Source organism: Calidris pugnax, unplaced genomic scaffold, assembly GCF_001431845.1.
Source record: "Calidris pugnax isolate Ruff unplaced genomic scaffold, ASM143184v1 scaffold27, whole genome shotgun sequence".
NCBI classification, from domain to species: domain Eukaryota; kingdom Metazoa; phylum Chordata; class Aves; order Charadriiformes; family Scolopacidae; genus Calidris; species Calidris pugnax.
Window position 1 is genome coordinate 5256895 of NW_015090893.1, and position 26227 is coordinate 5283121.

Here is a 26227-nt window from a genome sequence, read left to right on the forward strand (position 1 = left end):
TATTTCAACAGCAATATCAAACTGTTGTAAGCTACCGCCATAACAAAAATCTTCCTCCTGCTCATAAAATTGTGTGTAACCCTTCATAATGGTGGTATATAAAAGTTAAATAACTCAACTCTCCCTGTTTTTTCTTTCAAATAATGCTATCTTGGGTACACTAATGATAAACAGTGGTTCATGTGAGTTAAAATAGGGGACACTTTAAATAAAAAATAATTTAAAAAATTTATAAGCAAAATATTCCCTGGTGCTGTCTTTTTGGACAGATGTCAAGAATATTTATATGAGGAGTAAAATCTCAAGATGTAGCTATAAGATATTTTAGGGTTATTATCTTAAGGATATTCATTTAGAATTGAGGATTTCCTTTGAAACAGCAAACAGAAAAATAGACCTTTGAGTCCATTGTGTCTGTCTACTGCTTTAAATGTTTTACTGTCCTGCAGAGACAGTATTCTTTTAGCAAGTATGTTTAAGGTAATAATTTAATATAGCTTTTCAAAAAACAAGGATATTATTAAGATAAATATCCTCGTAAACCATAAAGACAACAATGGAGATACACTTAAAAATTTAACAATTGGCTGGATTTTCTGACTTCAAACTTATGTCCTCCTTTCCTCCTCTGCAAATTGGATACATATTTTTCGAAGGAGTTGGAAGGGACCTTAAAGGTCATCTAATTCCAACCCCCCTGCCTGGGCAGGGACACCTCCCACTAGAGCAGGTTGCTCAAAGCCCTGTCCAACCTGGCCTTGAACACTTCCAGGGAAGAGGCATCCTGTCTGCCTGCCAGTGGGTCAATTCATTACGGTAACAGCATTAAAATAAAGTATAAAAGTCTGCAAATAGATCCTCTTCCACAACATAATAGCTTTCACCACATCTTCCTGATAAAACAGAAATCAGAGCCAAATCTATTTATGTGGCTTAATAGATGCATAGCAAGATAAATATTTAATTACCAATTTATCAATACTAAACAATATGCTGTCTCTACTGCACAGCTCCGATTAGCTCTGTAAAATGCAGAACAAGAAGAAAATAAAAAAGAATTTACAGATACTGGTTCACCAGTCTCATGGATCCTGTGCAGCTTGTTGAATTGCGGTTTATTGATTATTCTTATAATGCCTTTGTATCTAATTAAAAATTCAGGATGGATTCTGTGATTAAGCAATACACAATGTCTGGTCTAAAAAAGGAGCTACCCAGTCACAGAAATGAACTGGGAATACCAGAAGCTCCATCTGTCCTGCATAATTACACATTCACAAACTGTTTTGCATAGTACAGTATTTTATACATTCAAAACATTGAAATAGTGAGTGGAATGCAGTTTGTCTAGTTTGTCTATTTCTTATGAAATTCATTCCTATTGACAGAAAGAATTTCCAGATATAAGCTAGTCCTTTCCTCCTGGTCTGGGGTGTGATTTCATAAAAACCTCTGATTTTAGGGTTTCTATAATCTCCCTAAATAGTATGCACTAGTGCTGATTATTGTTATGGCTTAAAAACAGTGTGTTTGTTTTACCCTTTTGATCACCAATTATATTTTCTTCCAGACCAGTTCCATACTTCCAAATATTTCCATAGGTCATATTTTCTAAACCCTTTACTTATTACACTCTCCTGCACTCCCCTGTTAAAATGTTGTACTTAAAAGTGAACTTTTTTATTAATCAAACAGAATGCAGCAACCAGTTCACATCATTTTTCACAGAGTAGAACAGTGAATATTTCTCCCACGTTTACACAAAACACTGGTAAATGCATCCTAGAAAAGGTGTTTTCTTGCAATGATATCCCATTCTCTGTCCTTGTGTGTTTGCGAACTACTACAGCCCCCAGACTTTTCTTACACAACTACCCATATTTTGTATTGGTGCATTTCATTATTTCCTTCCTACAATCTCATTCTTTATTTAAAGTAACTAATTACAAATTCTGGAATTTTTCTATTTTCCTGTTCTCAATGTGTAACGTTTCCCTGGTTGGTTTCATCTGCTTGTGCATTATATTTTTCAAATCTTATACTTCTGTATCACTTGTTGCATTGCAGTAACAATGAGAAAAATGAAAGGTCATTGTTCTTGCTCGTCAAGTCTGAGTTGAGAGAGTTCTGTAGAAAACCTTCCTTGAAATCTTTCCTAAGCAATAGACACCTTTTGTTCTATAACGTGATTTTAGACAAGTTCTGTAATATTTTCATTTTGACCTCAAAAAAGTGAAGAACATCTGCATTTGCTGATGGGATTCACAAGTGGTGGGCTTGCTGGACTGTTTTCTCACCTAATTTGTTTCTTATTCTTAATCCACGGTGAATATAAAAGGTCAGAAAATAGGTATAGAGTAGTTTTTAAAGCAAAAAAGAACTGTCATTCATTTCGATTAAATGTATTGTGCAATACTAAATGAGAATATGGAAGATGCAAAATTACATCCTGTGCTAGAGCAGTCATTTTTTATTTTATTTGCTTTATTATTGCTGCTTATTGTATGATACAACTCTTTGTGCTGTGTCCATTTTCTGCCACATTTGCTGGATTTTTACATTTGTTCCACGTATAGACCATATGTCTAATGAATCCCATAGCCTTTAGTAACTGAAGGCACTGTAAGCACAACATGAACTCTGAACATGTCAGAAAGCAACTGGCTTTTCTATGTAATCTCAGCGTTAGGTCTGAGGTAGGATTTTGTACATCTGATGCTTTCTTTGTAAGAACTACGGATGGCAGCGTCCATCCACATTTCAGTTGATGAATTTTTTTTTCTCAAGGCTTTTCCATTAGTTCATCCCTTTTTTTATCGGAGAACCTTACTGCTATTCAGTGGATAGGGCCTTATGCTGTCAGCAAAAAGGTCACAGAGCAGAAATGGCAGTTTCTTAATAAACAACCGTGATATGCACTGTTTGAGCACTGATTATGAACATATGTCAATAATATAATAAATCTTAAACCTATCTGAGTTTATAAGTGTGTGAGGTCAACTAGTAGTTTATGTAACCTACATGATATTGTGTCTTGACATGCACTTTATTGCAAATAATCTGAACTAAACCACTACTGTTTACACATCATAGGTTTTAGAGAAAAAGCAAAACATATATGCAGGTAATATATTATTAAATGTAGTGAGTATTTGGTCATTTTAATGAAATATTTATAGGGTCAAAGGTCGAGAGTTAACTTTTCCTTACAGTCCCCACTATTAATGGACAGTGGATTCCATTAGCTAAGTCATTTCTTACTGCTTGGTCTGTGACTTTCAAAGAAAATTAAAGTTAGGTGTGACTGTTTGGAGAGAAACAAGCTGACAATTCAGGATGAATCATTTCAGCTAAGAGAAACAGACAGGATAATTTGTAATATTCCAGTTGCTTTTTGCTGCTGTTGTTGGGATTTGCTAACTGATCAGGGACAGAATTCCAACATCTGGCCCTTTCAGTTAATCTTATATTTCTGCAGCAAATGCAAAGGAAGAGCAGAAGATCAATGTAGTCACTTCAGCAAGTCTGTCAGATCTTATGAAGGTTACACTCAAACAATCCTTGCCCTTCTCTGCCCGTAACTCAGCCCAGATCTCAAATGTTCAGCCATGGCATGACAGAAGGAGAGGTAACAGAGTTTGTAATTACCAAATTACCATCTCAGCCGTCTTTTCTGATTCTTTTCTCTGCTCCTGTCACCAAGCAAGCATAGCCCTCGAGGACTAGAATGTGTTAGTCACTGGGAGGCATGAAGCTGAAAACAAGGGTTTGTTTTGAAATGGAGTAAATGCAGACATGGAAAGTTTACTCCAGTTTCAAATGCCTTAACGCTACTCCCAGGCTCTTTCTATTCTGTAACCGTTTAATCTCCTATTCTCTAATTCCCCCTTGTTGTCTTCACATTTCTCTGGTTTCTGTTGTCATCTAAATTTTGGGGAAGAGTTCTTGGAAGTATAATATAGTCCTTCTTCCAGCTTCTCAGTAGTCTTTCCATTGCCATCTCCGGTGTACTTCTCATATGTCCTATATACATGTATCTTTCACTATAGCCAGTATATATCTCATCTATTCCACCGCTCGTATCCCCACCAAAGCATTGGCAGTGATACTGTCATTAGTATCTACCTGAATTCTTTTGTACACAGCACTGCAATTGGTTGCATAAAGTCTCAAGATTATTTAGACTATATGGGCATTCTAACGTTTGTATTTGTACAAATTTATATTTGTACATTTCAATCTTGTCTACTCAGGCTGCACGTAAGTTGCTGATAAATCTATAAGCTTGGAATATTTTTCTTGTCTTTTTTGGGGGGAAACTCTGTTGAAAATGTGTGCATGTAAGAGAGTAATTGTATGTAGAGTGTGGATCTGGCTGAGGAGTACAGACTGACTGTAGTTCCTGGCACGCTAAAAAGGCACTTAGGTAAGCAGTGAACACTCTTCAGGCTCTGCCAGCTTTCGGAAAATATTTGTAGGAGGTAGGCAAGACTTGTCTCTGTTTTGTTGTTGGTTTTTTTTCCCCACCTTCTAATTATTTAGGTACTGCACCTAGATCAAAATCAAATCTAATTTTCTTGCGTATCTGTGGTCATAAAAACAAGAGGAGCAAGGAAAATTAAATATAGGTAACTGCAGCAAAAGAAATATATACACAGGACATTTTCCCAAGTTTTTATACTCAGCAGGTCTTTGAAAGCAGCTCAGCAGGGTGAGTAGCTTTCACAAGCATTTCAAGTGATGACTAGAGTGACTCTTTGCTGCTTTTAAGTGCATGCTAGCTGCCAATTTTTTTAAAGCAAATTAAAAGGGCTGGTGCGTGTAGTCATATTAAAAACTACCAATGCAACATTATGGTGGTACACCACGTGAGTAGTACAAGCTTGAATGGCTATCCCCTGAATATAGAAAAGGTTTTCTTTGCATGGGAAAGTATCCTTTTGCTTTCTGTGTTTTACTGGTTGTTTCCCAGTGTGCACTTTCTTCACGTTAGCAGAACACTAGAGAGTACTTCTGATTCACAAGTGCAAGATGTGCTGAATCAGTGCATTTGAAGCTTGTAGCTTCTTATGAGAGAATGGCTTAAGTAGAAAAGGAAAGAAAAAGTGCAAATAAACTCGAATTAAGGCAGAAATAGAGTTAGTTTTGAACCTGGGCAGGATGAGACTTTAGACCACACTTGGGTACACTGCTGCCTTTTTTTGCTTTGCCTGCTGCATGGGCAGGCTGAGGTGAGATGTATTGCTGTTTATATTTTTGCTTTGAGAGCAACTCCCCTATGTCATGTGCAATGGCAGTTATTAGCAGCTATGGCTTGCACACATGCTGCTCTCTTGTCCTCTTTTGCACCTTTATTTTTGTTTTTCTGGGAAAATAAGAAAGGTCAAATGCTTTCTTGAATAGCTGACTAAATATCTTCCTTGGCTAAAATGGCAGAACATGCCATAAGGCAAATGTGGCTACAGCTGGGAGGCTTCATTCCATTTTTGCCCTGCTCATAAGACTAAACATGTCATTGGTGCTTAATGTCCAGTGATTCAGGAGTTGGAACTTGAATTAAGTCTCAGCCTCTTAGTTTGCACTCCAGTGTAACACAGAGCAGGGTCCTCTCAACTCCAGCACATCTCACCCGCCTTTTGAATATAACAGCAATGCTGACCTTTTCAAAAGAAAATGGATGGGGATATTTCTGAAGTTAGAATTAACACAGATATCTGAATTAAAATCAATATATTTGCCAGAACACTAAGATAAGGTAAAAATCAAAAGCAACCTGAAAAGAAAAACTGCTTTCATTTCACTATTCTTTTTGAAAGTAAGAAATCAAAGACAAGGGATATCATGCACATACAAGAATATTAATAAGCAATTCCTCTTTACATCCTTTCTTATATTCACTGCTTTTCTTTCCACTGAGAAATAAAACAATATATATATATCTAGAAGGACATATTTTTCTGCTTAGTTAGTAGGGTTAAAATTGCTTTTTTGATTAAACACTGAGTACTTCCTCATTTATCATTCTAAATTCCATTACTTGTTTCCAAGGAGATAGAAATATGCAGGAAAATCATCTGAGGCTCCAATTTGTAAGGCTGTTCTCTTTAATGAGAGTGGAATGTGCCCTGTTTTAAGGAACAAAATAAACTTGGAGCTGCTGTAGTAAGAAGCTGGGACTTTGAATTTAATTTTTGTGCAGGTCTTTCTGTTTCTGGAAGCTGGAAGGGGATTGTAAAATATTGGATTCAGTATCAGGTTATCATTTAGTGGCTCAGCTGTCCTGCTTTCTACACTGAAGCAGGACAGAAAATTCCCTCACCCACACACACCTTGTAGTAGTGGCTTTCTCCTGACAGCTCTGACAGTATTTCTTGGAGGACAAGAATGGACAGTAGAAAACAACTTATTTTACTTCCTGTGAGTTCTTCTTCAGAAATACTAAAGCCTGGATGGTTCTGTAGGTATTTAAAGGTCTGTAATTGTTCAGTGAAGTGCCAATGCTAAGTTCGAAGCAGAGATATCTTTCTTTTTTTCTTTCTGTCAATAATATCCTAAATGAATCTGAAAGTAAATAGATCAGTTGTCTTACCCGAAGTAGTCTTCACCACCTCAGTAGTATTCCTTAATCCTGTAAAGGAGAACTGGTAAAGCCTCCAGGACCTCGTGTCCCCCACTTCCACTGAGCTGCGCTTCCACTGGTAAATGATCTCTTCTCTTGGGTAGCCATCTGATTGCAATGGAAAATACAGAATGCTTTGTTTCATAGTGATTGCTAGGATTTTAGTGTACTTCAGGGAGTAAAAATGCTATTTTCTATTTCTAGAAAAAACTGGAGAAGCGTATTGCAAGTAAATTATAGATACGATTTTCTCAAGTTACTTTGTAGTGCCTTTTACTTAATGTCATATTTTATTTTATTTATTATAAATTAAAATATCACTTGAGATAAATTTTTCAAAAAGGATTTTTCCACTTTTGTGGACCCAATAGGAATGCAATTTTGCCCATCCTTCAGCTATGCCCAAAATGTCGACAGCTGGACCAGGAATTCACACCCTGACCTGGCTTGGGAATGTCAAACTCTTGATTCCAGCTATTGCAATAGTAAAACACCCGTGCACAGAAAGTATCAGGTCATGACAATTTGATCCGGAAAGTAAAAATTTCTACTGCTATACTAAGATATAAGCATAGGTCCCAGAAGTTACATAGCATTCCTCAGTTATATTTGTAACCATTTATGGTACCTGAAAATAAGGTCAAAATAAGACTGAGAACCATTGGACTATGGTTCTACTTAACAACATAAACCTTGCTGACTCTAAATATGTAAATATAAATTTATAATAAATGGTTTAGTGAAGGACAGAAAAGGATATTTCTAAGCATGTTACTTACAGCTTGAAAATTCCAGGGGGCAGGAATGGGCGTCCATTGGGAAGTTGTGTAACTGTAGCTGACACTCAGCATCAATTGTCAGCCTGAGGAGAAAGAGATCAGGATGTACAGAACGTACTTGAGAACTTCGTCCTGAAAGCTATATCATGGCAAGTAAAACAGGATTCTTAATAATATGGAACCTGGCTATGAAATATGCAAAAATATAATAAATATATATAGAAAGCAAAAGTAAACTATTGGCATGTATGTATTAATTTGGATATTCCAAGCATAGGAAGACATTGTGGTTACCGATAAGCAATGTTTCTTTTTCGGTTACACAGGCCGTGATCATCTACTTTCTGGACTGTGTAATAGAATAAGGTATTAAAGTTCTATTGCTGTGCATCTGAAATGGCAGCATTGCTCATGACTGGCAAATCCATAAGTGATATACAGGTCATCTCATGAGCAGTGACAAATCTCTGTGTCACAACATGCCATAATGCACTAGGGAAATGTATTTTACGTGACAAAAATGCTATTTCAGAAATGATGGATGGGAGTCCAAATTTAGACATCTACATCCAAGACAGCCATCTAGAGTTCCTTCATAGCTAGTGGAAGGGTGCTGTGAGGATATACTTCATTTCATTCCAAAATAAGACATTTAAATTAAGTCAGAAGAAAAATGTACTAAAAGGTGTTTCTCTCCACAGAGTATCAGGAAAGTCTCCATGATAACTCAGGTGGTATAGGTGCCATAGATCAGGCAGAGACATATACTTTTAGAAATCCAAAATTAAATGAGATTAATTCCCTGATGTGCCTGCTAAAAACTCTACCATTTTTCATTCAGTCCGTTAATTGTTGCTAATCTATACATAGCCCTGGCCCATCAGCAGCAAGGTACTTAGGCTTTGGAAAGGAAGGAGGAGGTGGGGTGAGAGAGGGAAAAAGGAAAAGGAGGAGAAAAAAAAAAGAGCTGAGCGATGTTTATTTGTTAGGAAAACTGTAGGTTTATGGTCTTTGCTGTTTCCTGGGTGTCCAAATGTGAGCTGAGTTTGTCTCCTGACTCCTGCATGTAGGTGCTGTGTACAAATGACTCCCTGAGACTCACATTGTAGGGTGTGGACGGATGCTGTGACCACTAGCCACCAAATTAAGTCAAAAGGAAACTTTTCTGCATTAGGGGTTTAGGAAAAAATGTAATTTCCTTTGAAACTAAGGGAAGTTTGTGACACAGGAGAGCTGACTGTGTGCTAATATTATTGCCCTTTCTTCTCATTTCCATCATCTTCAGTTTCATTTCAAAATAATCATAATATGGATCCAAAAAAATCATTAAGTTCTTTCTTTGATATTTCCTTTTCTCTGGTGTACATATTTAACACTATTTGAATTTGGGATAGGCTCAGATTTACTGCTTTTTAAAATTTGTTTTCTCTGTGGAATTGAGTAGATTTCATTCCCAAGCACAAAGCACAATCCATCTCCAGGCATGGAGTTTTCTGGACAATCTGTTCCACTGTTTGACCATTGTCACAATAAATTTTTTTTTCTTATGTTTACACAGAATTACCTATTCTTCAGTTTGTGCCCATTGCCTCCTGTCCTATAACTGGATTGCACTAAGAAGATTGTCTTGACCTTCTTCATGCCTTCCAACCCCTGCCTTCTTCACCCCCACCCACATTACACATGTTGATTAGATCCCCCTGAGCCTTATCTTCTCTGGGCTGAATAGTCCCAGCTCCCTCAGCCTCTCCCTGCCCATCAGATGCCTCCAGCCCTTCAGCATCTTAGTGTGCCTTCACTGCACTTGCTCCAGTAATCTCATAACCCCCTTGTACTGGGGAGCCTAGCACTGGACCCAGCACTCCAGGTACGCCTCACTAGTACTGGGCAGAGGAGAAGGATCATCTCCATTGACCTGTTGACTTCCCTTTGCTTCAAGGGCACTTGGCTGGCTTATGGTGAACATCTACCAGGATCCCCAGGTCTTCTTCTGCAAGGTGCTTTTCAGCTGGTTGGCACCCACCCTGTACTGATATATAGGGTTATTCCTCCCCTGGTTCAGGACAGCATTTTCCTATGTTGAACTCAAGATTCCTGTTGGCCCAGTTCTCCAGCATGCTGCAGTCCCTCAGAGTGGTAGCCCAACCCTATGATACACCAATCACTTCTCACTTTTGTATTACCTGCAGACTTGCTGAGGGTGTACTCTGTCCCATTGTCCATGTCATTAATGAAGATATTAAACTGTATTGGCCTAGTACAAAGTTGGGGAGTACCCCACTAGTAGTTGCTTTCCAGTTGGCCTTCATGCCACTGATCCCAACCCTTCAAGCCTGGCAGTTCAGGCATATTCATTCCACTTCAGTGTGCATTTATTAGCCCATACCTGATCCTCTTCCACCAAAGGTAAGTCTTTCTTGCTCTGCTTTCCTATCTATCTCAGGGACCTGGGATTGCTTAAGGCAGGGTTTTACTAGTGAAGGCAAAGGAATTCTGTATCTTGGTGTGCTTTGTGACAAGGTCCCCATTCCTGTTCATCAGTGCGCCCACACTTTCCCTAGTCTTCCTTTTGCTGAGGCTGTATGTGTAGAAACCCTTGTTGCTTTCATGTTCTTAGTCAGAGTCAACTCCAGATAAACTTCGGCTTTTCTAACCCCGTCCCTGCGTTCTCAGACAGGATCCCTGGATTCTTCCTGGGTCACCTGTCCCTGCTTCCACCTCTAGTACATTTTTTTTTCATGATTGAGTTTTGTCAGGATCTTTATGCTGATCGATGCAGATCCTGCTAATTTTACTTTATTTCCTGCTGGTCTGGATGGATTGTTTTTAAGTGTGGGGGGAGGTGGCTGAGAAAATGAGCCAGCTCTTGCAGAACCCTCTTCTCTTCAGGACAGAATCCCAGATCTGTGATGATACTATCACCGTCCACCTCTGGATTAATCCAGGTTGAATCCTTACTGGTGTTTGCTGTGTGTGACTCACTGGAACAACTAAGTATGCATTAATAACAGACAATCATTTCTAAGTTCTATCTGATTTATCCCTTTTTTAATGAGAGAGACTGAGGGGTTTGAAAAGAAATGGAACAAAATCCAAAGAGAAAGTAGTTTGGCTAAGTCCAAATTTTACATTTCAAAAGTGGACCTAGGATCTCTTTATCAGACTGACTTTGATTTGCACTGGATTTCAACCCCAATCATTCTTTTATCTCTTCTAGTGATACACTGTGTAATGAATGAAAAAATAACTGTGAAATAAAACTTTTGTAATTCAGTTAGTTGCAACATTAAAAGATTGTCTTAACCAAACCTTCAAATCTATTCATTAAAATTATAATGGGTGTACTTTTCTTCAAAACTTTGGTTTTGGCACCCAGTAAAACAAAAGCAGAAAAAACACTTGGAAAGTCTAAAACTTAGGTGGTCTTATGTCTAATATCTTTGATTCTGTACTCTCATTTTAAATTGTATATTCTCTTGAACAAATGCTGTCTTTATCTACAATTTACATAGAACTAAATATTGTATCACATGTAAGAAAAACTACAGAAATCATGCACTTAGATTTTTCACATTTATGAAGTATCATATGGTCATTTGGAATATGATATTTGAGTTGTTATATATTGTGTATGTTACACTTAAATGTTGGCATACACATAACTTGATTATTGAAAAGGTATTTTTTCAATTATTTGAAAGGTAATCTGTCTCAAAAGAAAAGCTCTACACGTGACTGAGAAATCTGGAGATGAGCATATCAAGTTCAGATTCAGGAAAATTTTAGTGCCCATTGTTTGGGCATGTCTGTAGGTTTTGGATTAAACCTTAAATGCCCAGCACTGAAATTATAGACCTTATTTTCATAAGGAATGAAATGCTTTTGCAGGGTGGAGCTTCATCTAGCTAAATTGTAATCAATTCAGAATAAGAGGCCTTTGATATATGTAATAGCACATTTTATACCATCTACTTAATTCAAGGATATTTCAAATTGATCAGTTTAACCCCATAAGAAGGAAAAAGGCAATATGGACCAAACCAGTAGCAAACAATAAAACATACCTGAAAATGCAGATGAATTACTCTAACAATGCTTATATTCATTCTAGTATAGGAGTGTGACTATTGTGGAGCAAGACAGTACAATCTATAGGAAGACATAAAACTCTTTACTGTGACAATATACCAATATAAAATGCATGCAAGTGATATCTTCTAAATATTTCCCTTTTTCAGGGTTGTATGCATAAGTAAATAGGAACAAAGCAATGTTTTTCCTTCAGGATAATGTCAAATGACCTGAATTCACAGGACCTTTCTCTTTGGCTTTCCCTAGAGAAACTGAAATTAAAGTCAGGTATAAATACCTCAATGTGTACAACACTCTGCCGTCATTCCAGATCCTGAGCATCCTATTAGGTGTCGTTATCCAATGTGCATCAGCTTTTTTGGAATTTCGGAAAAATGTATCTGGTATCCAGATCTTCCCAACCATGTTGCTGTTTAATCTGAGCACTTTTATTGTGCTGTTGAACTTCAGACGTCTGTCATACCACGTTTGGGCGAAAAATATATCAATTGTATATTCCTGTTGTGTTAACCAGAAATACTGATGAAAACATAGCACTCAGCATTTCACATATCTCTTGATACACTTTCCTTAATTTCATATGAAAAAAATGTCAACTACAGAAGATAGTACTAGAACTGATAAAAACAAGCTTTTGTCGATTTTTGAGGTCATGGTTTTTCAAAACTTATTGTTTAAAAACATTTTTTTTTTTGTTATTTTCCCACTGACAGGTGAAACTAAGATGGAATTGAGTCGTATATGCATCTTTCTACTTCCCCACACCTCAACCCACGCCTGATCAGGTCAGAGAACAATTACTTATTCCCTTTGACCTAGGTCGGAAAAAAAATGAGCTAACTTGTCTGCCTTAATCACCTGTGCCCCTCAGCTAATGTCAGAATTGGGGAAGTCTCACTTTCCCTGGCACCACTGGGCAGCCAGAAGCTGCAAAGGGAACAACAGAATAGAAAAGAGCAATCTGAGATCTCTTTCTATGCCTGAAAACTACAAGATGAAGTAGGCATTTTGCTAAGGCTAGATAACTTTCCCTCCCATATACAAAGATAGAATTATATTTTTCTGTAGGAACTTTGGAAAGAGGATTTAGGCTTTTTTCTTTTTATCTGTCAGTGGCAAGAGTGGTAGTATCACTGCTGAATGGTTTTCCTTATTTTGTAGCAATCTGAAAGCTCAGTTTACAGCAGCTAAACTGTCACAAAGCACTTAGAAGTAGGGCACATAAAAGTGTGAGGCTATGTTAAAACTTTATTATTATTTATACTTTATTATAACTTAAATTATTATTACATTTTTACAGCATAGAGCTCAGTATCCCCTTTCTCTTCATAGCTCATATAGTCCTCACATCCATAATAATAATGAGATTTAAAAAATAATATAGACCTAGCACAACATTAAAGTAATGTAAGCTTTGTAATGTCATAAAGGATGGAGGTTTTGTAACAAAGTGAACATTGTAGAAAAATTGGCAATCATTTACCTACCATATTGATAGCATTCACAGGCCCAATGCTATTTACGTACATGTCAGTGTGAATTACTGTTGGTTTAACTGTAAAAGAAACAATAAGAATCAGTAACATGAGTGAAGGTCAGAGTCAACTACATCAAAGTCAAACACAAGCAAAAGATTATTATAGTACCTCTCTTGTATGGCTAAAGTTGCCTTACATTTAAATAAAATAAATACAAATAAATAAATTTAAATAAATAAATACAAATTTGCAGCGATGTCTCCAGTTTGAAATTAGTTGGAGACACTTTGAAACGAGTTCTTATATTGTTCATTCTATCAGAACAAATTCACGTATGCTATGAGAATACTGAAACCAGTGCTGTTACCTTCGAGTCAGTCAAATCTGACTGAGAGGATGATACATTTTGTGTCAGGTCACAGCAACACATCTGGCAAAACACTATATTGTTTATTCTATCAGAACAAATTCACGTATGCTATGAGAATACTGAAACCAGTGCTGTTACCTTCGAGTCAGTCAAATCTGACTGAGAGGATGATACATTTTGTGTCAGGTCACAGCAACACATCTGGCAAAACACTATCAACAAAAGCAAACTTATTCTTACGATGTCTTGCATCACTCATTTTACATTATAATGCCTGCAGAGATGGCTGTAAGTAACTAACAATTTCATGAGCCCAAAGCAAAAATAATACTCAAGGCTCTAAAAGAGGAATGAAAAAGTTGTTAACTTAATTTATTTTGAAATTACTTTGTTGTAGATTTTTCTTACACACCTTTATTTTTCTTACACAAACTTGAATGTTTTTTCCCAGATGCTTTTATGAATGCTTAATTTTTCTTACACACCTTGACTTAAACTTGAATGTTTTTTCCCAGATGCTTTTATGAATGCTTAATTCCATTCTGTTCTCTGAAGTCTTGGATTGGGAGAATAAGACAAATTCCTCTGCTAATTTACACCATATACATACATTGAAGGTTAAATACTCATGTTATCCCTCACTGTGAAAAATTCCTTAGTTTATAAGCCTCTATAAACTTGTTAGAAACAGCTTCCTTCATTAACCTTGCTGCTCTCTGCTTTCTTCTGCCTGCCTCATCCATGAATTCTCTTTGCATTTTTCTATAATCTTATTACTGTTGTATCCTCTTCTCCAGAGGATCCTCTTCTGTGCACGCATGGGGCCGCCTTAAACTGACTTGCAGCAACTCAGGGAGATTTATCTCTTCAAGTTCCCTCAGTAATCAGTGGAGGGGAAGATTCCTGCAAAAGGGGATTCAGTCAAATAAGAATCCATCTGAGTCCAAGCTTGGGTCTATATACTTCTGTTGGCTGTGGTGGAAAATTATGGAGGTTGGCCTTACTTGACTGCAGTTGTCTTCTGTGAAACTCTTCCTCTGTGCCCCATTCCCCAGCCACTTCTTGCCCTGCTCTGCAAGTAGAGGGTGCATGCTGCATCAGTCAGTACAGACCTGCTGCTCCTAGAGCCTCTCTCTGTGTCCATCACATCATGCAAGGATCAGGCTGCGTTATCCTCATTTTGGCCTCCCTTTCCAATATATTATTTGTGGTTCTCTAACACCCTCACTTAGATATACAAAGAAGATAAAAACTTGCTTTTCATTCCCCATAAGTTAAATTCTGAACTTCCTATGCAGGTGCATCATTATAAACAGCCCGATTCAGCAAATCACAACAGTCTAATTAGATGTCTCAGGGTAGATTTAGCAATCTTAATTTATGTCAGCTTCCAAAATCATGACTACTTTTCATGCCACTGATGTTTTACTACATGATGTTTTGTTTTCATGACTACTTTGAATGGATTATGCTTCCTTTGTAGCATAATATGGTATGAAAATTCTCTCTCATTGCATAATCAAAAGTAGTCTAAAAAGAAAACCAACACACCTCCTATGTCAGGTCTCAACTTGTTGTCATATCCTTCCAGCAAGCCATTTAAAATAAGGGTGACATCACTCTCATGGACTTTGGGAGTCAAAACCCAAGTCTTATTTGAAGTGTAATCTTCATAATCATCATCTCCCTTTTGGGTGGAACTGTTAACGAGATAAAAATGAAGAAATGGAAAGCCTTGAAAAAGATGAATCTGTAGGCAACCTCTTTGGAGACAACACACACATAATTCAGGTTTTAATAGTACTGTACAAAACATTGAAAAATTGTCTGTTTTTTAAAAGGAGACTCAGAGTAAAAATGTCACATAACAGTTGAGGTTACAGTTCACTTTAACAACATTTCCTTTTTGTACAGTTAAGATCATATCCCATCTATTTGAAGGAGCATCAGTGCTTATCACCTTTGGCATGCCTGTTTTTTCTCTCACTGACTCAGGTGGGACCTGTTACGAAACAAATCTAATTGTCACTTAGCTTATGCAACTCTCCACCAAAATATCACTTAATATGTACACAGTGTTGTTGCATTACTTCTCTTTGAGAGAACAATTTGATGCAACACATTACTGACAAGACCAATAATTAGATTCATTCAAACAAACTGTCACACAGCTTTTCTCCACTCTGATGAACTTGAGCTTATTGTGCATTTGGAAAGTTCAGCACAAATTTTTGCCAATGATTTTCATTTTCACTTCTGCTAACAAGATCCCAGAGAGAATAAAAATTCTGTCTGCCATTTCTTTCTGCTACTGAGCGGTGTGACAGCAGATCTAGTCTACTTTAACCTGCTTAGCACAGTAAAAGGGGCGAGGTAGGAGTCAGAAATGTGTAGACTAGCCGTAATGGATGTTTTGTTTTCTTAAAATCTGTGCCTCCAGTTCTAGAGAACATAGAAAGTACTTCAGAATATGACATCATCAGATATTTTCATTTCAGAATGTCAGTGGTAATCAGCTGAATGGTGCTAGGCGATTGTGAGGTTTTTGCATAATATGCCAGTGCCCTTCTTTCCTGACCTGCTTCTGTGACAAAGTTTGAACACTGCTGGATGTGAAAAATCTTAATGATACTGGAAATGTCTTAAGCCTTGGGTGGAGTTTGGATATGAATGGGTCAAAAGCAGAAAGTTTAATTATTTTCCTGTTTCAGACAGAATCTGTACAGAAGTGGGAAAGAGCAGAGAATTAGATTCTCATGGGGGCTAGAACTCCTGCGTGGCACACAAGATTGAAAGCAGGCACAGCTGACTATGGTCATGGGTGCAATAGTGAAGGAAAGATGAGTCTCAGAGAGCCATTCTGTCAACACAGATCTTTGCCTAGCTGAGGAGGTCTTGTCCACTCTTTCCTACAGTGCTGCATCCTGCTCCGACCTGCCCAGAGGGATGGTCTGAACGCTTTCCTGTGTTGGGCATTTGGGAGCTATAAGCCAACTGCACAAATACAGCTTAACTCTGAAAGAGGCTTTAGCTTTTTTCTTCCCTGTGGGCACACCTAACAGGAAAGAGTCCCAGCACATCTGTGCCTCTCTGTGTAAGACTCTGCTTCCCAGGCGGTACTGAAGGTACAGTAACATTTGAAGCAGCCTGAGACTGCACGTAGTGTGTAGGAGCTAGGAATGCACAGCGTGGACAAGAGAGCCAGTCTGCATTGCTTTGAATTCAGCTTGGAAGCTGCTGGTGAAGTTTGGTTAATCTATGCCTTTATTATATGCACTAAGTACAAATGACTGCAGCCTCCAGGCGCCACCCAACCCACCCTGCTTCAGCTGCCGAGATCCAGAATAGGCAACCCAACCACCTGCCTCTGACTACATACACCTGAACCTGTAGTGTTTTACTGGCAATCAGAAGCAGAATTTTAATTGGCAATGTGCTACATAGTGTTCTGCTGGTACTGACAAACAGGCCAGAATAATTAGATTGGTGGGAGAAATTTGTTTATTCAGCTCTCTGGAGTTCAGAGATCTAATTGTAATTCAAAGGAACCTAACTGAGGCAAGGTTCTCCCTCCTGGAGGGAAGAAAACCCTTCTAAATAAAGTCTCTGCAAACAGAAGGCACTAGATTATAAGTTTTCAGTCTGTGCAAGTGGATGAAAAAAACTAACTTGATGTATAAAAAGCTGTACACCTGTTTTATAACCAACTCAGCATCCATTCTCTGAAAAGAATAGCTTTTCCTCAATGGAAAAGCAAAAGTAAATCAAATACATTCTTTCACAAAGGCAATGTTTTCCTGACTATTAATGTGATGAGAAAGCTTCAAAAGTCAAGCAGCTGTTAGAGTCTGGTGTGCTGGACGGTGCAGGATTAGGAGAAGAAAACATATGTTGTCTAGGACTTGTCCCGAATCTCGAACAACCTAATTGAACAGCAGCTCACAGTCACTAAAACTTCCATTTCCTCTTGGTAATAATTTGTAAGAAAGAAATAGCTGTTTGTTTGCTCCTCTGCCATTTCAAGCCTTTTTGGTGTTCCAAATCTCAAAAATCAGCAAATGCCTTATGAGATTACTGTGAGAGAGAGGAAAGGCAATAGAACCAATGTAACTAGGGGAGAAGGCTACTGAATTCCAGCTTTTATCTGAATTCTGAGTGGATCATAAGTAAGTTAGCGTGGGTATCTGATTGTCTGCATGTCTGTCTGTGTAAAACTGCATAACAGCCAGAGCAATCAGGTACATCTCTATCCAGATGAGCAGGGCTTTAGCTGTGCAGTGCCATTAATACTAATTAAAGTTATATTGACAAAGCCCTTTTCATCTTCTTGAGGCTTTCAGATCAGTCCTCCTGATTATATGTCCTAAATTTTGCAATTGCTTTTACTGTCCAAAACAAAGGTAATAAAGCTCAGACTATACCCAAATGCATATTGAAAAATGTTTTTATTTTTGTCACTGATAGAAGTTTTCAGATCTAGTAATATAGGTATGCAAAGAAATGTATGTTTACATATTTGCAGATTACAGTATAATGTTTTAAAAGCTCATGTTTCAGACACCGATACAAAATCTCACTGTTTGAGATAATCCCACTTTGGACAGTAATGCCATTGCAAAATGTGTGAAAGACTCCTGTACATAAATTGAGCTTCCCTATTTGGAAAAGAGATGGCTTAAGAGGGCCAGAACCCAAACTTGAAACTCCAAGTTTTAGAGTAATTAAAGTTGGAAGGTGCTTTTGGAGGTCATCTGGTCCAATCCCTGCTCAGTTTGCCAGTTAAACCTGCTTGAGATAGCTATGATTGTAATTACTTACATATGTATATGTATATAAAAACCCATAAGTGTGCCTAGCATTCAGGGGAACTCTTTATGCACATCAGATTACTTGAAATGCATATTGACAAAGCAGATAGAGGGCAGAAATCACTACATGCTAATAGGCATTTATTAATTTAGATCAGAAAGTGCTTTCATTTGGACTACAGGAATATTTGTGGGGAGATGACAATATTGAGTCTTTTTTATTTTATTTTTTTGATAAAATATGCAAAGATCTATGAACCGGTGTCTTGCTCTACAATTACAAACCTCTGTCGTTACAAACCACAACATTCTGCCAATGAGGTTTTTACCATGGCAGGGGCTAAAAGGACTCAACTCATGTTTCTTATCTTCCTCATTATAAAATACACATACTAATTCCTAATTCTGCATTAAAGAAGTTGTTACTTGATTTATAACATTTATGTATCTCTTTCAAGTGCTTATTGGTGAGGTGTAACAATACAAACTGATATTATACCAACTAAATGTTCAGGACTGGATTCTACAGATCTTTGCCAGTGCACATCATCTGTATGTTTTTTGCAATATCATCTGGGCAACATTTAATCATTCATGGAGCAAGTGTAACCTGTGTGGGTACCTCTGAGCCTACTTCAGGTAGAACGGGGTTCACCAACCAAGGCATAAAGAACTAATTAAAAGATGGCTCTGTTTCCTTGGCATAGCCTCTTCTAAAGACCTCTTAGCACTAAAGGCATTATTTCTGTACTGGAAATAACGTTGAAATAGTAGAAGATTAGTTCGATCACTCCCAGAGGATATCTCTGCTGAGAAATCACTGACGCGTTAGGAAAATGATTTTTTTCCATCTTCTTTTCTGAACTTTGTCCAGAAGATATGGCAAAGCCCATTAGTCAGAGGTGGTTTTTTAATGTGCTGATAAACTATTCTCTGAGCAGTCTAAAACCATGGAAGTCCACACAATAATTTGGGAATCCATTCCTCTTTCTAATAGATTCAGTGTTCTTTATATTTTTTTTCTTTCATTTCCATGGAAGTAAGATTAATACCTTCATAAAAATAATCATCATTTTAGTAAAATTTAACAAATAATTATATTAATGGTCTTTAGCTGTCTTACGTTATTATCCTTTCCACCCCTTTGTCTTAAATTCTTTAGTTTGAAATTTAAAATGAAGGGTGAATTGTCTATTTCAAAACTTCTATGTTGTAGCTAATTGCTAACATAAAGTCAACATTATAACTTTTGATCATCTCTGCTGTTCCATGACATCTCTGTATCAGAGACACACTAATGTAATAATTTCTAGAAGAATCTTATGTAGCATTTCTTGGAAAGACACTACCATACATTGGCAAAGATACACTATGCATTCTTTCAAATTACAGACAGGAGCAATAATTTGTCGGTCTGAACTGAGGGACAGACTGGGCACGTCTCATTTCATTAGTGAACAATAACTCACAAAGTGTATCCCTTTGAAATAAGGTAAATATTTCCTAATCCACAGGAACTTGCTTTTCACAACTGGTTACAAATAGTAGAAGGGAAATTATACTCTGATGCAAAAACCTACCATGACTGCTCAGCCTTTCAGTGTTCAGATGTGAGGTCATGTATTTAGCTGGTCAAAATCTCTATCGGTGACTTTAAATAAGACATGCCATTTTTTCCCTGCTGTGGCTCTGTCCTTTAACTTTTCTAAATATAGAAAATGAATTTTAACTATTTCCAAGTGTTCTATTAAGAAACTTCACACCAGAGTCAATTATCCCTGCTGGAATCTGCCTGCTATTGCATTGCTGTTTACAAGCAGAATCAGAGTAGCCACAAAGTGCCTACAGCAAAAGACCTGTAGCAGCACTGAATAGCCAACAACTAATTAGTTTAATGAAAAACTTACATTTATTTGTCAAAAAAAAATCTGACCAATTTTATCTTTTATACCAAGTAAGCTGTAGGAGCTGCAGAGCCTACAGCAAAAATTTAATAAACTACTCACGCATACAGTGAGACTTCCACTTAAAGCACTGATGTTTCATACCTCTCAGTGAAGGACTGCAACAAGGCTTGCTATTTTACCTAACAGCACTGTTTAACTTAATGAATAGTCAAGCTAAATTCATTCTCTGATGCGCATAAAAAATTACCCTAATCTATAGGTCATACATTATTCATGATGATAATACGATCGTGGTGAGGGAAGGACACATTCCTGGTTCCCACTGCGGATACAGAGATGCTGTATGCAGATGTGACATATGAGTATGTAGAGAATAGCGTATTTGCAGGAGATTATAGTGTCTGTGGAAGTCAAACTGTATCTATATTCTCTCTTGTTGACTGCCAATCATATTTTAAGGAAAGCTATCTCAATTTAAATAGAAAATGTTTTCACAAAGCTGTATGCTGAGTTCTCTCTCCCTGTTCATGTTTCTGTTCTGTCCATTTGTATTATTTAAATCCTAAAGCTGTGCCCAGGACCATGGCCTTATCTGTACCATAAAAATAGTCCCTATTTTCTCTTACTACTGAATATTCGTCACAATACCAAACCTTCCCTTTTCTCAGGATTGCAAATCGTACAATGTGAAAATTAATCTTGTCCCAAGTCGATTCCCACATGAGAGATGGAAACTCAGAATGATGTTTTGCTTAGAGAGGAAAAGTTATCCAGTCAGTTTTTCGTAAGAGGAAACAGAGATTGCATTGAGAGATTTGGGCTAAGAAATCACAGAGAAAGTGTCGTCTTGTCCTGCTCCCTCCACCTAGAGCTCTGGCACTGGTGAGACTGCAGTTCTGGTACCTGGATGGACCTTTGTTCCAGAAGAGCCTGAAATACTTGATTCGGAGTGTTTCTAGAACAGCTTGTTTCAGACTTTGCTACTATGGAGTATTACCACGTAGTCATGTGGTGAGGGAGGCTGAGGAAGTTCACAAGGAGAAAGATAATAGTTTTTATCTTTACTTAATGATTTGGGTAGGTTGGATTTTAGGTAGGTCACCTGTAGAAGTTTATTTCCTAGGAAACTGCTACTGCTACAGCTATTATTCCATTAACTATTCAAATTGTGTAAAGTATTTAAAAACTGGTCATGAAATGATTACTGCTTAAAAAACAAAACAAAGCTGAGATTTTCTGTCATTCCTAACTCACAGAGGTACTGAAGTGTACAAGAAAGAAATTATTAAAATGATGCTACAATTCTTATAAGTAAATTGCTAGAGTCAAAACACTATGATTAAGTAGGGACTGAGCACACAAGTCTCAAAATGGGTATTCAAGACCCAGAAGGCACTAGAGTAGCACAGGTGAGGACTCCCAGCACATGACTTTTCAGTCATCGTTATAGTACGTGAAGGTCCAAGATTACCAGCAACCAATCGTTGTTTCAGAAAACTATGCCTACATTGAGATTTAAAGGCCTACCAGATTCTTGTGAAAATTTACACTGTTTGCCATCAAATGAGATGGTACCAGGCAGCACAGGACTGAAGTATCATGCTGTGGATTTTATAGGCTGCCTTCTAGTCATTCAGCAACTCACAGTATCCTCACTGGTACTTGTCAGCCATTTTGAGTAAAGCAGTCCAACTCTTAAACCTCTTCACAGACTTTGCTGTAAAACTGTTGGTCATATCAGACTGGTTTCTCTTACAGTCATTCTACATCTTCCCCAAGACATACACTAACATTAGCTACTGCACCTTATCACATCATACATTTTAGCCCTTCATTGTTATAGTTAAAGCATCTATTTTCCTTATTTGCAGATTTAGCTGAATGTGGCTGCAGCAAGTGTTTGCGCAGAAAGGTTGAAAATGAAAAATTTAACTTGGTGTAAGTTTGGTTTCCTTCCTGTAAGTTTGTGAAAATGGTTCTTAAAAAAGCCCTTTGGAGTGCATTTATTGAGGGTGCTACCAGTAAACCTGGTTTGTAGTATTTGCTGTGTATTCTAGTTCACCGTACTGAAAAATTTCAGTGCAATTTTTGCATCGCATAACCAATTGGATTCAAGTCATGAGTGAGGATGAGGATTATTGTTTCTTCTAAAATATTTCTAGTACAAACAAAATGGGCTTATAGCCAATTGTCACCAAATTACCAGAAACAGGGCCCAGTGTTAGCAGTCTTGGCAAAGAACCAAAAGCTGAAATGTTAGCACCCTGTCTAGAATCAGTTTCTCCAGTAGAAAGTTGAGGCACATCGGTTAAATAGGTTGATAAAGGATTTCCATCTTCAGAGCTAACAGAACAGACTGGTGTAATTGACCAAAACTGAGTTACACCGCAATATAAAACTTGTGGGCAGGGAGAGGAAATATATGCTACCCCCATAAGACCAGCAAAATGTGGAGGAATGAACCAAACTTGTATAGGCAGTAAGGAACAAGAGAGATAATTATAGAAACAAGTACACATCATTCATTTTGAACAGACTGAGCTTGAAGTGCAGCATTTATAACTTCTGAGAACTCTGGAGGAGTCTAGGATGTGATCAGATGATTCAGATAAGCCTCCCTAACTTAAGATTATTATTTCAAATTTTTTTTTAGCAGTAATTTTGTATGAATATGTTTTTTTATATATTTTGTTTACTCGAGGTTATATAATCTACTCGCATATCGCTTTTTACTGTGGTTATGCCTACTTGTTTTAGTGGTAAATGAAGGAAAGCATTTGATAGAAACAAATAGAAAAGGGAGAAATAGGTTCAGATATTCTTCTGCATCATAGGGTTAGCTCGAGTGATCTACTTTCTTTAAAATTATGTAGCTATATCTAATTGTAAAAGGTGTAACCGTGGAATTATGTGAACCTCTGAAGGTTTATTTATTGGTTTACCTCTGCTCTCCTCCTCTCCCTTCCCCTTCACTCCTTTTTCATTTCTTTTGAAACCGTTGTATGCATCTCTGCATGTGAAATCTAAGGCAGTTGGGGCATGATTTTTGCCTGTTGCTATTACTCGGCTCCTGCAGATTTCTGCTATAGCAGGGAGAGCTCCAGAGGAGTTAAGTTAATGGCCATTACCGAAATGTGATCTGACTAGGTCTTTTTTATTGTGACATCTCTTCATTTTTTCTGGCTATGTTTTATTGTATGTAATTGTCTTCTGTTACTGCTATATGTAATTTCTCCTCCCCAGTAAGGTACATTGCTTTTAAAAAAGATTGCTCTAAAATCTCACTATAAGTTAACTAGAAGAGCAAAAAGCTTGACTTTGTTCTCAATGAGTAAGATTAGAAAAACACGGATGCCCTCCAGCCATCTATTTAAACAACATTAGTTCAAAACCCCCAATCGGATTGCTCGATTAGATTTTAAAAATGAAAAAAATGAAGGTTCGTGTTCTGTAATACCCTATGAAGTACTCATATTCATGGCTTTTCAGAATACTTGGACAACTTTTTCTAAATTTTCTCAGTATGGTGATTTCACCCAGAAGGAAGTAACTTCTGGAATCAATCATTCATCATGTTGTAATCTTTGTGTCACTATCTGTCAATGTTTAAAAACAAACATGTCAGGTGCTAGAAATATCAGCAGTTTTGCTTGTGGAATAACCCACCTGAGCATTTTTTTTGAGATTTAGAATTCCTTTTTTAGATTTTAGATTTTTTTAGAATTTTTTTTTTTTTATAATACCTCTACAGGTGTGAGCTTTAAAGCTTAAGTTAAACTGAATATAAATCCTCATTAGAATTAAATCTGTTGTGGATTCTTGCCTTCTGTGTCTCAGAACATGGCAAAGCACCATAATGTGGTGTTCCCAGTGTTGGGTTGGGAGTCAGGAACATTGAATGCTTACCCCAGTTAAAGGACTAGTGTCCTACTTGATATGATAAGCCAAGTGATATCATCTCTGCATGTAAGTGTAAAACCATTTTTACAGTAGAAATAGGCACATAAATATGCCTTATTATTTGTGTTTGTGAGGACTAGGCATGATGGTAAACCATCTTATTAGGGAGGAAGAAACAGTCACTAACCATGCCACCAGAAATGACATTGCATTTCTGGGAATCACACTTCCATCGCACTTTGGTAAACCAAGTGTGTCAGGTAAACCCTGAATGATCAGGGGGCCCGTCAAAAATAAATTTAAACCAGTATAGGTTTATTCTGAGTATATTCTTAATTCTTGCTGCTTTCAGATCATGGAAGTATCATTACTGAAATGTTTATTAGACAGAACTGTGTCTTGAAGACAAGAGCTGAATGAACTGAAAGTAGTTGCTTGATACATGTGTCTTTAATTAACTCATCATGAAGCTAACTCATTCACAAAATGAGTGTAAGCAAATGGTGGAAATTAAATTGGTTTTTGTGGTTTTTTTTAAACAATGCTTCTGATTTAACTTCATTTTTAATGCATGGTAACCAATAGTAACCCATGTGTTCCCACATAAACCCAACTTATATCATGCAAGACGCTGTTTGCACTCATGCTTATAAAACAGACTGTGCAGGGGTGGATGTGGAATTTAGTTCTGATAACAGGGTAGATGTGTGATACATTAAGAATGTAAGTGGCAAGCTAATGTCTCTATGTCAGCTGAGTAGGAAAATTGTCAACAAGTGTGCCTGAATTTCCCCTATGGAATTGATTTATTTTGATGAAATGGCCTATGTTGGTTTTGTTATGGAATTCTGATGGACTTTCCTTGGTGGTTGGTACTGTCAGGATGGCTTCACGCAGGGTCTCCTTAATCCTGTGGGGTATATGAACATTCGAGGTTCTGGATAAGGATCATTAGCACCTCTGCTCGCCCAGGAAGAGTTATTCAATGGGAATGTCACCTCGGGCTTGTACCCCCTCTGCTGCATTCCATGTCCACTTCTCAAGGCCTCTGCTGTCATAGTAGACTCGTATCTCTCCACACTACATAACTATGTAAATAACTCATTTTTCATAGAGTCACTGCTTGTTACTATTGTCTATATAAAACTATGGTTGTACCATACAAAATGTCAGACAAATTAGCCATAGATGCCTAGTCAATTAGAGAAGTTGCTGTGGCAGCTAAATCAAGTAAAACAAAGCTGTGGGCAGGTCAAGAGAAGTTCAGGCCCAGCAGGCCCGACAGGCATCTCTCCTGAGGCCAGGCAAGCCCAGAGCAAAGAATATGGCCTGTCATCAGCAATGACAATGTCCTGTTACAGGGCTACATGCTACGATTCCCAAATGTTCCTTTCAAGGTAAATATTGATGCTAAGCTGCTACAGCTTCCTTTTCTATTTATGCTCCACTGTAATTGAGGTTTTGGAACACAATTCCAAAAAACAGTGCTGGGATACAGAAAAAGATGTAAAGCACACACTTCAGATACCTGTTCCATAGAAAGATAATCTCACTATTAAGCATATTCAGTTTTTTATTCAAGAACTTCAAATCTTTTCATGAAAAATGGTAAATTGTTTTAATGTTGCTAACTAATGTATAATATTGTGACTCTGCAACTTTATTTTAATGAGAAGAAACTGTGTATGGGTTCACTCAGTGTCTTATTTCTCTTTTCGGTCTTTCTATCAATCTTTCTATCAGTCTCCAATAACTAAAATTAAGGCACATAACATGCAAATTCTACCTAGCTCTGAAATTTTTGACATTTGAGTGGGCTAGGCATAATGATCACTGCAAAGCCTATCTTCCCATCCCTTATATTTAAATGTGACTATTAAGGCTAGTCAAAACACCAGGAAAATAGGAGCAATTTCTCTTTCACACACATACAAACATATATCTCCCAGACTTTTCTTTTTCCTCCAGAAATATTTTGGCATGCCTTTTTTGATTATCTCTCATCAATGTAGTACAATTTTATTTTATAAATTGTCGTTGTTCTGATTATGATCAGAGAAGTTTGTCTTTGGAAAAGGAAAGAAACTTATTTCATCAGTAGATGGTATTCAGGGATAGATAGCTCAAAAAGAGGGCAAGCATCAGAGCAATAACCAAATACAAACCAAAGCTAACAGTGGGCTTGATTAATGTGTGGAACTGGCTACAAGGGGCAGAAGTAACAGTGGAAGTAGCTTTAAACATATTCCAAAAACATTATTTTGAAAAACTGCT

The 26227-nt window shown here is 37.4% G+C and overlaps 1 protein-coding gene across 2 annotated transcripts in view; it reads right to left on the minus strand.

Moving 5' to 3' along the window:
• The window catches only part of GABRG2 (gamma-aminobutyric acid (GABA) A receptor, gamma 2), a 72713-nt gene that overhangs the window by 33802 nt on the left and 12684 nt on the right, over positions 1-26227 (minus strand). For both annotated transcript variants that reach the window (XM_014948042.1, XM_014948041.1), the window contains exons 2-6: positions 14890-15038; positions 12978-13045; positions 11768-11988; positions 7399-7481; positions 6590-6727 (exon numbers count right to left, since the gene is read on the minus strand). In XM_014948042.1, the coding sequence (XP_014803528.1) occupies positions 6590-6727; positions 7399-7481; positions 11768-11988; positions 12978-13045; positions 14890-15038 (659 nt within the window). The remainder of the gene's footprint in view (positions 1-6589; positions 6728-7398; positions 7482-11767; positions 11989-12977; positions 13046-14889; positions 15039-26227) is intronic.